The sequence below is a fragment of the Myxine glutinosa genome, chromosome 6 (genome assembly GCF_964187855.1).
Source record: "Myxine glutinosa chromosome 6, kmMyxGlut1.1, whole genome shotgun sequence".
NCBI lineage: Eukaryota > Metazoa > Chordata > Myxini > Myxiniformes > Myxinidae > Myxine > Myxine glutinosa.
In genome coordinates, this window is record NC_136266.1 from 139,669,118 (window position 1) to 139,683,797 (window position 14,680).

Consider the following 14,680-nt stretch of genomic DNA (forward strand, 5'->3'; position numbering starts at 1 on the left):
ACTCCCCTCTCACCCCTCCTCCTCAAAGCGTCCTCACCACTTCTCCCCCTTCCAACTTTCACCTTCATCTCCCTCAACCTTCTGCCTCACTCTTCCCCCTCCTCAAATAACACCTCACTGCGCCTCACCCAATCACCATCAAACCTTTTGTCCGCCCCATTCTTCCCTTTCTCCAAGCTATTCTGAAAACTCTGACACACCTTCAACAGCTCTCCCTACCTCTTCCTCCTCTTCCACATCTTACCCTACCGCTCCCCCCCCCCCCCCCTGTTCTGTATCCGATGCTCCCCCTTCCTCTTCTTTAACAGGATGGACCTCAAACATCCGGGGCCTTCGCTCAAACTTGACTGATCTCTCCATACAGGTTGCTTCTGACAAACCAGACGTGATCTGCTTTACAGAAACTTTCCTCCTTCATGATGTCTCTGATTCCTTGGTATCTCTCCCAGGTTACTCCCTCCTCCGGTATGATAGACCTGAGCCTCGTCCTGGAGGTGGGGTTGCTATCTTTATAAAAAAAACTCTCTTCCTCACTCGCCCTGCACTGCCCTCTCTCCACCTCACCCCCAGGAATACCTTTGGCTACGGCTTCCCCTTCGCTCCCACCTTTTGTTCATATGTGTGTTGAACCGTCCACCAAACAGTGATGACTCCATCTACATCTCGCTGTCTGATAATATGGACCAACTTCTATCTACCTATCCCAACTCTCTCTTCCTCATATGTGGTGATTTCAATTGTCACCATGCCAGGTGGCTGGGTGTGGGTAGCTCTCTCACCAGCCATGGCTCTTCAGCAAAGGACTTCTGTGACTCACTGGGACTGACACAATCTGTCAATTTCCCGACCCGGATATCAGTCAACGGAGCATCATCTCTTCTGGACTTGGTTATGACTAACTTCCCTGAAAATGTCTGCTGCTCTTCTTCTGCTCCAATCGTCTCATCTGATCATGTGCTTGTTAAAGTGGACAACTCTCTGACCATTCTCAGAGAGCCTCCTCAGCGTCGACGATTCTGGCATTTCACTGAGGCCAACTGGCACGGTCTTCAAGCAGCCATCAATCATCTGGACTGGTCTCCCATCTCTACCGTCTCTGACATCAACTCATCCTGGGAATTCTTCCAAAGTAAATTGCTCTCTCTCTTGCACAGATTTATCCCATCACGTCTTCAGTTGTCATACCCTTCCTCCCGTCCATGGTACACGGAATCTTGTGGTGAGGCTATTGCCCAGAAACAACTTGCTTTCGTCTCCTGGAAAGCAAATCCAACGGAAGGAAATCTCATTTCCTCTCACAAAGCCCGAAACAAGTATGTGTCCACCCTCAGGAGAGCCAGGAAACAATATCTCTCCATTCTCAGGACCGAACTCTCTTATCTGTCTCCCTCTTCCAAATCCTGGTGGCATCTGGTCAAATCTGTTTCGGGTGTTTTTTTCCCCCTCCATCCCCTCCCTCACCTCAAACGGCCACACGGCTGACTCCGCACGTGAAAAAGCTGAATGCCTCAACTCTGTGTTTGCCTCTAAATCTTGTGTCGCAAACCCATCCCTCTCTGTACCCACCGTACCCAGTCGTACCCAGCTGCTCCTGGACTCTGTGTCCTTTCCTCTTGACAAGGTGGCAAAGTTTCTGTCAACCTTCGACTCTGATTCTGCAACTGGACCTGACGGCATCAGCCCACGGGTCCTAAAATCCTGTTCTTCCGCTCTTTCACTCCCTCTCTCTGTTCTCTTCACCCTCTCTTTTGCTCAAGGTCATCTTCCATCTGCTTGGAAATCTGCCAACATCACCGCTTTGCACAAAAAAGGTGCAAAAACAGATCCCAGCAACTACAGACCATTCAGCCTTCTCCCAATTATCAGCAAAGTCATGGAATCCATCATTGCTTCAGATATGAAATCTTTCCTCTTCTCCAATGGCTTGATCTCTGATCATCAATTTGGTTTCAGACCTGGTCACTCTATCCTGGACATGCTGCTTCTGCTTTCTCAACAATGGATGGAGGTCCTCAATGCCTAACAGGAAATTAGAGCTGTCTCCCTTGACATATCACGTGCCTTCGATGCGGTCTGGCACCCCGCTCTGCTCACCAAACTCTCCTCTTTTGGTATCCATGGAAATCTCCATGCATGGCTGGCGGACTTCCTCTTTATTCATAGTCAACGTGTGGCCCTGAATGGGTTTCTCTCATCTCCTCTTCCTGTTCAGACTGGAGTTCCCCAAGGCAGTGTTCTGGGCCTTGTGCTTTTTCTGGTCTTCATCAATGACCTCTCTGACTCTCTTGAAAACCCTCTCTATCTCTTTGCTGATGACTCTACTCTCTGTCGCTCCATTCTTCATCCCTCAGATTGGCAGTCTGCAGCCTCCTCACTCTCTGCAGACCTGGACAAAATCCCAGACTGGGCAAACAAGTGGAACATGTCTTTCAATCCTGACAAATCTCACGCTCTTACGATGTCTCTCCGAAACGACCGACTGGACAACCCTCCCATCCAGTTTCTGAATAATCCTCTCCAAGAAGTTCTGTCACTCAAGCTTTTGGGTCTCACTATCTGCCATGATCTTTCCTGGGAAAACCACATTTCAAATCTGGCCTCCAAAGCCAGTCACCGACTGGGCATCCTCCGTCGTGCGAAGTCCTTCCTTGGCACACCTGAGCTCCTCACCACATAAAAGGCTTTCATCCGCAGCTCAATGGAATACTGCTCTCCCCTCTGGGCTGGTGCTCCTGCCTCACACCTCGCTCGTCTTCACGCCGTTGAAACCAAAGCATTCAGAATCATTGGAATCTCCCACGATGAAGCTAACTCCAAGGGCCTCTCACTCACTCACTGCAGGCAGGTTGGTGGTCTTTCCGTCTTCTACCGACTCCTCTCTGGCCTTGCCCCCCCAGCTCTCTCTGGGCTCTGTCACGCAAATATTTCTACAGGTCGCACAAGATCTGCCTGCAACCCTCTTATGGTTAAACTGCCAAAATCAAGACTCTCTGCTCACCTTCACTCCTTCATTCCTCTTTTCTCCCACCTCTGGAACAAACTCCCTCACTCTCTTCAATCCCACTCCGCTCTCCAGGTCTTTAAAACAGCTGTTCACCACCATCTCTTTTCTTCCACCATCCAAAACCTTGATCTTTTCTACACCCGCTAATTTCACCCCAATTACACCTTTTTGAAATACCAACTTCTGTCCTGGAAGTCCTTGGTGTCCTTGTGCTTTATACTTCTCCCACCCCCCCCCCCCCCCTTCCCACGCCTCCTCCCCCCAAGCCCTCTCCCTCCCACACATCTCCCTGCTCTCAAATGTTGTGTTTGTGTGCTTCCCCTTCTCTCCCCATCTTGTCTTCCGCTCCCTCTTTTTATATTATTTCGTTTGTCTGGTTGATTTGTTTGTGAAGTAAATGTTAGCTCTTTCACGAGCCTCGGTTCAGTATATTAAAAAAAAATATATATATATTTATATATGGACCGTTTCGGACAAAATTTGGTGGTGAAGAAGATCTTTTGGGGAAGATCTGGATCCAGATCCGATAACATCTTTTTAATTTTTAGTCTTCACAATTGAGAGACGGGGCAAAATTATATATAGCATACTATTTCAAAAGGTTGTGGACGGATTAAGACAAAACTTGGGAGGATGAGTTGGTCAGGTGACAATAATGCCTAGGTCACACATAGGCGGATTTGTCGGCGACTACTGGCGACTGAAAAAATCGCCACCATCCGCCGACAATCGTAATGAAACCGTAATGGACGGTCGCCTGTAGTCGCGGTTATCCTCCCCAGGTCGGCTGCAGTCGGCAAGAGTCGCAAAGGGGCCAAAAAGTTTTTTAAATGTTTAAAAACGGCGCGCTCAGTCGCAATGGAAAAAAATCCGCCATGCTGTCGTGATGGAGCCGCCATGCTGTCGTCGGTATCCGTAATAAGAGCGTAAAGCGACCGCAACCCAGTCGCTCATAGTCTTCCGCAATCGCCCCACAGAATGGTGCCAGGAATTGCCATATAAACAATGGAGAGCGACATTATCTTATTTTTATCTTATCGACAAACGGTTATCGACAAACCACATGTCACGGACTGCTTTATAAACATTTATGACATCAATTGCTTATTTTTAGGTTCAAATAAACATACTCATCCACCATTGATGCATACACATTCCTTCAAGGTGAACAACACATCCGCAGATGGCGCAGACCCATCGGCCGATGGGTCTGCACCGTCATTTCTCGTGCATCCACAGATGGGCCAGACCCATCGGCCGATGGGACCGATCCACAGATGGGTTCCAACAATTACATTACAATGATACATCTTTATTAACTTTATAAATTGTACATCAAACATCTTTATGCTTCATGTCATACATCATTGAAATGAATAAAGTGAAATGTAAAATAGAGAAATAAAGATATAAAAAGTTGTGTGAATCGTCTCCAATCGCCGGCGGTCTTATTGCAGTCTTGCGGACGTCGGAGTAAACCGCCACCCGGCCCCAATGCAGTCGCCGCGATCCGCCATCGGTCGTAATCTAGCCGCCAGACTGTCGCCACGCTGCCGCCGTGCATCCGCAATGCAGTCGTCGTCGATCTTCGACAGTCGCCATCCCACTCGGGGCGTCGTCGCAATGCAGGCGCAATGTGGCCGCCTGCAGTCGCCATACTGCCGCCTGACCATATTTGACCGCCCGACATCGCCAGTAGTCGCCGAAAAATCTTGATCGCCGGTAGTCGCCAAAATATCCGCCTATGTGTGACCTAGGCATAACAAGCCGATTCGATTTTGATTCAGGTCCGAATCCATATCCGGCCTATCAGAGCTCAAAGGAATACAAAACGTAAACTGTTCAGCCCTACGGATGTATGCTCTCTGCCATTCTATTTATCTCTGCCACCAAATGTGGACGGAAGTTAAGTTTGCGTGTGTGTGTGTGTGTGTGTGTGTGTGTGTGTGTGTGTGTGTGTGTGTGTGTGTGTGTGTGTGTGTGTGCGTGCGTGCGCACGCGCGCGCAGATATGAGAACTGTTTTTTTAAATAAAGTGACTCTTTACCATTGAGACATCGGGCCAAAAACTATATATAGCACGATGTTTCAAAAAGTTGTGGACAGATTTGGACAAAACCTGGAGGACCGGTTGTGTGTCTGACAAGGCCGATTCGATTTGATTTTGGTGAAGATCTGCATATGGATTCGGATGTGAGAATTATTTAATTTTTTAAGTGATTCTTCACCATTTGGAGATCGGGCCAAAAACGATACTTAGCAGGATATATCAAAAAAAAAAAAAAAAAAATTACATCGCTCAATCAAAAAAGTTTGACAAAACTTGGTGAATGGGTTGGGTAAGTGACGCGAGCGAGCCGATTTGATTTTGGTTGTGGTCCTGATCCAGATCCGGTCTATCGGTGGGATAGAAAACATAAACTGTTCAGCCTGGCAGAGGTATGCTCTCTACCGAGTGCTGTCTCGTGTACATGTGGCTGAAAACCTCACCCACAAAGTTTGCACATTATTACATGAAAAGATCCCTCTTCTGGGAGAATTTTGCTGTTTTGGCCCTATATGCACTGGGATGTGATATTATGCAGAAAATCCTTTTTGTACAATAAATATGTTAAGTGCACAACTGTTTTACAGGAGGATTAGTGTTGTTTTCCATTTGCATGTCTGATGCTCAGCCCCCGACAAACATTCCTTTGTCCAAATGAAATTGTAACTCTCCTTTTGACAGCAATATTTGTCAGCTGTGAATTGCAAAAATCTCACATCCCATTAAGTTGTGTAGTAGGAAGTGTGAACCCTGTGGCAGAAAAAGGAGGGGAGGTCACGAGTGCTAGATCATGCTGACCATTCCAGGTCTTGCAAAGAATTCAGAACCTCTGCTTCCCAATATGTATTCATGTAGAGATTACAACGCTCAAGCAGAAATCCCTCTCTTTTGAGCAAATTTTCATATTTTACACGTTTAATCGAGCATGTCACGGTATGGGCCACAAGCCAAGTCAATTTGTGGTACAAAACCTGTTTTTGACCTTTTCATTCATAATACATCACAAATTTGAAGTCATTTAATATCTGGAATCCTTTTAGGAAGGGTAGGTGGGGAAGGGGTAGTGAGGCCTGTTGTTTATGGATGAGTGGTTTGTTTTTATCTCTAACCCTAACCCTAACCCCATATCTGTGGGTAGGTTCATCCTACTGGCATCCGTGCCCTGGGCATTGGCACCTGTGTTGCTTGCAGCCGTGTAGGCACCATATTGACACCTTTCGTTGCACAGGTAGGTACAGGGTGAGAACAAGCCTTATGTATAAACTCTAGTTTGTATTACCTTGCAATATGCGTTATCTTTTCTAATGTTCCTTACTTCTTTCAGTTATCTTTATTCTTCTCTTCCTCTTCTTTATTTTTCTATCGACCGATTGATCAATCTCACCTGTTAAAGCCTGCGAAGGTGCTCATGTGTGTGAGGAAAGTGTGCAAGTCGATAAACTCAAAGGAGGTGAAGTTGTAACAAGGTATCCATAGCGGAACCTTCTGATGAATCATGTTGTCGTGAACCAGAAGTCTGGAACATGCAATAATAGAGGAGTTCGATGGCTTGGCATGAATCTATGTTTGCTTGAAGTCTTGGTGAATGATCGATGATATCGGATGTTTTTTTTTTTTACCGCGCATGGGGAATCAAAACTAGGCAGATTCTTCCTTTTATATATGAATCGGGGTTTCGTATGTATTGCATTTCCATAGGAAAGGCGCGTGTAACCACGTGCTTGGAGACATGCTGCGAACATCAAACATGTCACGGCTATTTAAACAAGACAGATTGGTTGTTTTGATGCCAAACAGCCCAAAGGTTCTCAAAGAACATTTCGAACTGCGGTGTACAAGACCATCAGCTTGGCCAGCTATGGGAGAGAATGTTGTTTTGCAAAGTGATGACACAATGGAACACAGGGCCAAAAACTATATATAGCACGAGAAATCTTAGCTCTTACATGAGCCTCACGGACTGGTCCTCCAAACAGTGATAACTCCATTTACATTTTGCTGCCTGACAACATGGACCAACCACTATCCACTCATCCCAACTCTCTCTTCCTCATATGTGACGACTTCAACTGTCATCATGCCAGATGGCTGGGTGTGGGTAACTCTCTCACCAGCCATGGCACCTCAACAAAGGACTTCTGCGACTCATTGGGACTGACACAATCTGTCAATTTCCCGACCTGGATCTCAGTCAATGGAGCATCGTCTCTTCTAGACTTGGTTATGAATTGGTTCTTCTGATCACGTGCTTGTTGAAGTGGACATCTCTCTGGCCATTCTCAGAGAGCCTCCTCAGCGCCGACGAGTCTGGCATTTCATTCAGGCCGACTGGCACGGTCTGCAAGCAGCCATCAATCATCTGGACTGGTCTCCCATCTCCACTGCCTCTGACATCAATTCTTCCTGGGAATTCTTCCAAAGAAATTTGCTCTCTCTCATGCGCAGATTTATCCCATCTCGTCTTCAGTTGTCTTACCCTTCCTCCCGTCCATGGTACACTGAATCTTGTGGTGAGGCAGTTGCCCTGAAACAACTTGCCTTTGCCTCTTGGAAGGCAAATCCAACTGAAGGCAATCTCAGTTCCTTCCACCAAGCTCGGAGCAAGTATGTGTGTCTACCCTCAGGAATGCCAGGAAGCGCTATTTATCCAGACTCAATAATGAACTCTCAAACCTGTCTCCTTCCTCCAAATCCTGGTGGCATCTGGTCAAATCCGTTTCTGGTGTTTGTTCCCCCTCCATCCCCTCCCTTACCTCAAATGGCTACACAGTTGACACCGCACGTGACAAAGCCGAATGCCTCAACTCTGTGTTGGCCTCAAAATCCTTAGTCCCAAATCCATCTCTCTCTGTTCCCACCTTACCCAGGCAGGTTGGTGGTCTTTGTGTCTTCCACCGACTCCCTCTCTGGCCTTGCTCCTCCAGCTCTCTCTGGGCTCTGTCCCCCAAATATTCCTACAGGTCGCACAAGATCTGCCAGCAACCCTCTCATGGTTAAACTGCCAAAATCAAGACTCTCTGCTCACCTTCACTCTTTCATTCCCCTTTTCTCCCGCCACTGGAACAAACTCCCCCACTCTTCAATCCCACTCCTCCCTCCAGGTCTTTAAAACAGCTATTCACCACCATCTCTTATCTTCCCCCATCCAAAATCTTGATCTTTTCTACCCCCACTAATTCACCCCAGATCCACATTTTTTTAAATTCCGACTTCTGTCCTGGAAGTCCTTGCAGTGTCCTTGTGTTTTTTATTTCTCCCACCCCACCCCCCTTCCCACGCCTCCTCACCCCAAGCCCTCTCCCTCCCACATTTCTCTCGATGTCCCTGCTCTCAAATGTTGTGTTTGTGTCCTTCCCCCTCTCCCCATCTTGTCTACCGCTCCCCTTATTATATGTTTTTGTGTCGGTTTGACTTTTTTCAACCTTTTTTTTTTCTGTATACAAGATCGAGGTTTTTTTTTGTTTGTTTGTTTGTTTTGTATACAAGGTCGAAGCTCGTGAAAGAGCTAACATTAATCACACAAAAATTCAAACCGACAAATAATATATATATATATATTATTTGTCGGTTTGACTTTTTGTGTGATTAATGTTAGCTCTTTCATGAGCCTCGACCAAATAAAATATATATTATTTGTCGGTTTGACTTTTTGTGTGATTAATGTTAGCTCTTTCACGAGCCTCGACCTTGTATACAAAACAAACAAACAAAAAAACCCCTCGATCTTGTATACAGGAAAAAAAAACATGGAAAGAGTGGTTAGGAGAGGGATCGATTGCCTGCATTTTGTGTTTACTATTTTTAGTACCCTGGTGTCATCGTGTCAAATGTCTGTAACAACTGTTGCGAGGAAATCAAGATGGACACGAGATTATGTTGATGGATAAGCATGTAAAAGGTGGAATAAAATGCCCGTGTTGTTTTGGGGTTTTTTTGGCAGCATTTTTTAGTCCAGCAGCCAACCACATCCACAGGTCCAACAGATCTCCTTTCTAAATTGAAGTAGATTTTGAAGGAGGCATAAACACTGACGAGTGCCAATGGAGGATTCAGCGAAATCTGCCTTGCATTACATGTCAGCAGAAAACAAGTGAAGGTACTTCCTCAGTTCCACAGAGGCCTGAGGAATGTCTCCCTTTCTGTAATTTGTCTTTTCAGAAAACCAGTCTTTGACAACTTTATGGCAACTGATTAACGATCGACTCTGCAAAAACCAATATGATAGTGACCATTGCAATGGAGAACCCTCTTCTGGTGTAATTCCCAAAATCCAGAATCGCTGATCATCTTCACTCATTTGTTCCTCTTTTTTCCCCCCCAACTGTGAAACCAACTTCCTCAGTCTCCAACTCTTCAATCCCAGACCACCCCCCATCCAAAAACATGATCTTTTCTATTCCTATTAACCCCTCCTCCCCCGCCCCCCATCTCCCCCAAGCCCACCTCTTTCCAACTTTCCAGTTTCTCCTTCCTGAGAGTTTGCTTTTGTACCTTGCCATCTTGTCCACCACGTGCATCATTCCCTACCTCGAATTCTTCCCAACATTCCTTTAATTGTCCAGGTCTCTTTCTATCTTGTCCCGCAGCCATGCTGTTGGTGTGTTTTCCTCCCTTTCTTTCTACTGTTCCTTTGGTCCTGTTACATCCTGATCCAATCTAAGTCCAGCTCCTCCTTGAGCCTCAACACGGTACACAAAAATAATGAAACCACCCACTAATGGTTAAAGCAATTGCATTTATCATACCAACAAAAGCTGGATCTGTCATGTTGAACTGTTCAGTGTATGTCCCTTTATCACAACCCAGAGGTTGCATGATTCATGTTCAGCCTTGCCTCCATTCTTAAGAAACTGTCTCGTTACATGATTGAGAAACAAACCAAGTAATTTGGTCTGCCACAGATATATCTACAGTGGCCTGCAAATTATTCACCCTCAACTAATAATCCCACATTTATATGAATTATGAATCATGTAGAAACTATTTTTCCAAATTCACTTTTTTCATAACTGAAGAGGTCAAACTAAACACTTATAGTTGGAGATTACAAGTCAGGAATACCTACAAAAAAACGTATACAAATGAAAATTCACTGTTTGCAAAAGCATTAAGTCAGTACTTTTTGTGAGCACCTTTTGCAGCAATGGCTGCTATGAGTCTTTCTGGGTATGTTTATACGAGCTTTGCACAGTGAATCGGTGAAATCTCTACCCATTCTTCACGTGAAAACTGCTCTAGTTCTATCTAGTTTGATGAGGATCGTCGATGGACTGCAATCTTCAAATTTCCACATAAATATTCAATTGGGTTCAAGTCAGGACTTTGACGAGGCCACTCAAGAAGATTTATTTTCTTCTTATTCAGCCACTCCAGTGTGGCTTTAGCTTTGTGCTTCGGATCATTGTCCTGCTGCTAAAATGTCAATCTCCTACCCAGTTTCAGATTTATGGCTGACTCGAGCAGGTTTTCATCAAGGATTCTCCTGTACATTGCACTGTCCATTGTCTCTTCTATCCTGACAAGCTTGCCTGTCACTGCTGATGAAAAGCAGCCCCATAACATGATGCTGCCACCACCATGCTTGACAGTAGGGATGGTGAAGACCATTAAGATCAATTTTTGCCTCATCTGACCGCAAATCGTTTCTCTACATGCCTGCAGTATCATCAAGATGCTTTCTTGCAAACTCCATACGAGCTTTCAGTTGCATCTTTTCAATAGCTTCTTTCTCGCCATTTGGCCATAGAGACCAGGTTTGTGAATGAAACGGGATATTGTTGAATGATGAACACTGACCCCCATCTCGGAAATAGAGAATTGCAGATTTTTCAAAGTCATTATTAGATTTACTGTGACATCCCAAACCAGCTGCTAAGTTTGGATGAGCGATCTGATCTGGGCACCGTATGAGTGGTATGATATGTCTTCAACTTCTAAATGATGGATTTCACCATACTCAAAGGGATAATGAGTAACTTTGAAATCTTCTTATAATCCTCCCCTGAGCGGTACTTCTCCACAATTTTATGTCTGACTTATTTGTAAAGCTCCTTGGTCTTCATGTTTACCTTGTTGGTTGACCAAGTGAGTTGCACCTTAAATCTCCTTATATAAGTGGGGAAGCTTAATTTTTAAGTTAAACGACTGATTACATACAGGTGAAACCTATTACACTTATTTTGTAACTTTTCAAATAAATAATTTGCTCTTGAAGTGATTTAGGGTTTAGGGTTAATGTACTCAAGCGTTACGCCTAGGTCCCCCGTCGTTGAAGTGATGAGTTGACAAAGTGGAAGACGCAAGGCGGTCATCTTGGATTTTGACGTGGCGACCCAATTTTCAATAGCGTTCTCCCTTATGCGTAGATACACCCACACACCAGATTAGAAGTTAGTAGTTCGTTTATTTTTCAAGATATTTCGCTCACAAGGTTCAGACATATATATATATGGTGGCGGCCATCTTGGATGTTGATGTGGCGACCCAATTTTCAATAGCGTTCTTCGTTATGCCAAGATACACCCACACACCAGATTAGACGTTGGTACTTCGCTTATTTTTCAAGATATTCTGCTCACAAGGTTCAGACATACATGGCATCAGACATGCATGGTGGCGGCCATCTTGGATTTTGACGTGGGTTGCACCCACACACCAAATTAGAATTCGGTCCTTCGCTTACGCACGCATGCATGGACGCACGCACGCATGGACGCACGCACGCACGGACGGAGGGGAAAACCATAGTCCCCCTTTCGCTCCGCGGTGCGACGGGAGACAATTATATTAAGCAATGGGTTTGAATCCTTATGGAACTGAGAATCATCTGATTTTGTCTGTTAATCTCACTTTTCACATTTTATCTGCATTTGTTTAATTTATCACTTTGGAGTAGTTTGTGAAGACTCTATATATGAAGTTTGATTTTAAAGCATCATGAAATAAGTTCAGGTTGCATCAAAATGTGAATACTTTTGCAGGCCACTGTATTTTAAAGAAAAATTTTTTTTTCTTAAATTAAAGCAGAATTTAGGCTCGTGAAAGAGCAACACTTTGGAAGGAGGGAGGGTGTCATAGTGACAAGGGCAATGGAAAACAAGAGTATGTGTGAGCCAAAATGACCTTTGAATTGTGAAAGAAAGGGAGAGGGGCAGAGAGTTATGTAATTGACAGGAATGGAAGTGATTACGAGTTCTCATGGAAAACTAAGATGGTAATACAATATGAACGATATTAATGCTTTGGATCACATCAGCATCTGGGACACTTTTGCTCACACCTCAGCCATTACGCTCATCCCAAGGTGCATGGTGGCAGCACAGGGTGGAATGAAGAAGACGAAGAAGAAGAAGAAGAAAAACAACAACAACAAAAATTGCCCAAAAACAAGTAGTTTGGCAGACAGTGAGATTTATGCAACTTGTTTTCCACTGTGGGTTTTCAGGTCAATGTAGGTCATATGTATTGGATGTCATTTCAAACAGAGTTTGTGACATCAAATCGATCTGGAGGCAGCAAATCAATGTTGTTCCAGATTGGAAGAGTTTTGAGGTTATGAGGCTTGAGTGTTTACAATAGATGGAGGGTTTTCCATGGAGAATGAGAATATAAGAGATTGAAATATCATGTTTCAGGTGGTAGGCAGCCTTCGGCCTGCTCTACGTAGCGAAAAGGATACAGCTGCTGCCAGTTTTTGGCTGGGAATGAGACTGAACTGACACAACACAACAACAACAACAACAACACAACATGCATTTTAAGGCCATTTTCCCTGCAAGAGCGGGGGTTAGCCTTGCGGTCCCCATTACAATCTTCTCCATTTTGCCCTATTTTCTGCATCTCTCCTTGTTAACCCGCTTGCCCGCATTTCTTCTTCCACCATCTTTAGCCAAGTCTTTCTCGGTCTTCCCAATCCTCTGCTTCCTTCTACATTCATTTCCATCACTCTTCTCAACCAGTCACTTTCATCCTTCCTCAACACATGACCAAACCATCTCAACCTGTTCCTCTTCACAGTATCAATCACAGGCTCTATTCCCATCATCTTTCGCAATTCATCATTTGTCTTCCTCTCTCTCAAGGACATTCCGCACATCCACCGAACCATTCGCATTTCCACCCTTTCCAGCCTTCGTTGCTGCTCTACGTTCATTACCCATGTCTCGCTCCCATAAATCATAACACTTCTCACACATGCAGCATACACCTTTCCCTTAAGCTTCAACGACACTCCCCTCCTCGTCAGCACGCCACTCAGCGTGGGATATAAGAACTGACACAACACACAAGATAAAAATAATAATGCACATAAAGGGCTATAGAATGGGAAAAAGCGACTTGCAGATACCTCCTTTGTCACATGTCATATCTGGCTCGAGTAAAACAGAAAAGAAATATGGCAAATTTATTTTCTTCAACTGATGCAACAGATGTTGTGCTGCATCGTCACTATTTGCCTATCATGTACTGTCACTTCACATATCATAGCAATAATTGTTCAACAGAATCTTTATGAAGAAATTATTTTGCAAAACCTTCAGGTACATGTTTAATGACAACGTTAAGCGATTTTTATGGCATCAAGGTGTGAAATTAAGCACGAGTTGTGGTAAAATGCAGGTGCTGTGTGTGCAGGTTGTCTCGACTCGTGTTGCGGCAGCCATCTATGCCTCGCTGGCACTACTGGCCTGCATTTCAGTGCTGTTTCTACCTAAAGAGACCAAAGGCCAAAGACTACAAGACTCAAGCGTAGGGCATTCCCTACGATTGGAAATGATGACCGATGGTGAAGCACCGCTTGAAAAATGCACGCCTCATGTAAGCAAAAACGTCAATGGTCAAAGTTCCTCTGGGCTTTCGCTTAAGTCCAGGATTGCTGCGGTGCGGGAGTCCACAATCTGACATGAAAGCTACCTACGTTTTGGTGGTGTTTGTGGAACTTAAGCCAAGTTTGCAAACTTGTTGGTGTTTCTCCTGATCATGCCAGGTTGGTTTTGATCCTGAGTGCAAATGCTGCTTTTTTGTTGTTTGAATAATACTGTACCATTTTTGTTTAAAATTATAAGACAACGTTTATCTCGATTGTTTATTTTTTCTACAATTTTTAAATGTTTTCTAAGTACGTGTAAGGATTGTAGATAAAATACCACTGGTGCACTTCAATATGTTTGTGATGCAAGGTAAAAGTCTATTTTAGTATTCGCACTGCTCAGGTTGACTTGTTTTTTTTGTGAAATTTGAATAAAATATCCATTGAATTATACACTGGCTTTCTCTCTTAGTCTAGTAGGAAGACTAGGTCCCCCTGCACCCTCCGGAGATATACTTCTAATCAGTGTTTCTAGATTGGACAAAATGTGTAGAAAATGACTAGCTATGGCCCCAAGCTGAAAAAATGTCCCACATACCATTTTTATGCAAATTACTGCTGCCATTATCAAAAAAAGACTAGGTCCCCCTGCACCCCCCCGGAGATATACTTCTAATCAGTGTTTCTAGATTGGAAACAATGTGTAGAAAATGACTAGCTATGGCCCCAAGCTGAAAAGATGTCCCACATACCATTTTTATGCAAATTACTGCTGCCATTATCAAAAAAACGATTTTTGACATATCTCAGCCAATATTGCA

At 44.4% G+C, this 14,680-nt stretch overlaps 1 protein-coding gene across 1 annotated transcript in view; it reads left to right on the forward strand.

Annotated features, from left to right (window-relative positions):
* The window catches only part of LOC137430362 (synaptic vesicle 2-related protein), a 92,457-nt gene extending 78,145 nt beyond the window's left edge, over positions 1-14,312 (forward strand). Inside the window, exons 15-16 of the mRNA XM_068121174.2 lie at positions 6,189-6,278; positions 13,685-14,312. Of these exons, the coding sequence (XP_067977275.2) occupies positions 6,189-6,278; positions 13,685-13,951 (357 nt within the window). The 3' untranslated portion in view covers positions 13,952-14,312. The remainder of the gene's footprint in view (positions 1-6,188; positions 6,279-13,684) is intronic.
* The last annotated feature ends 368 nt before the right edge of the window (positions 14,313-14,680 follow it).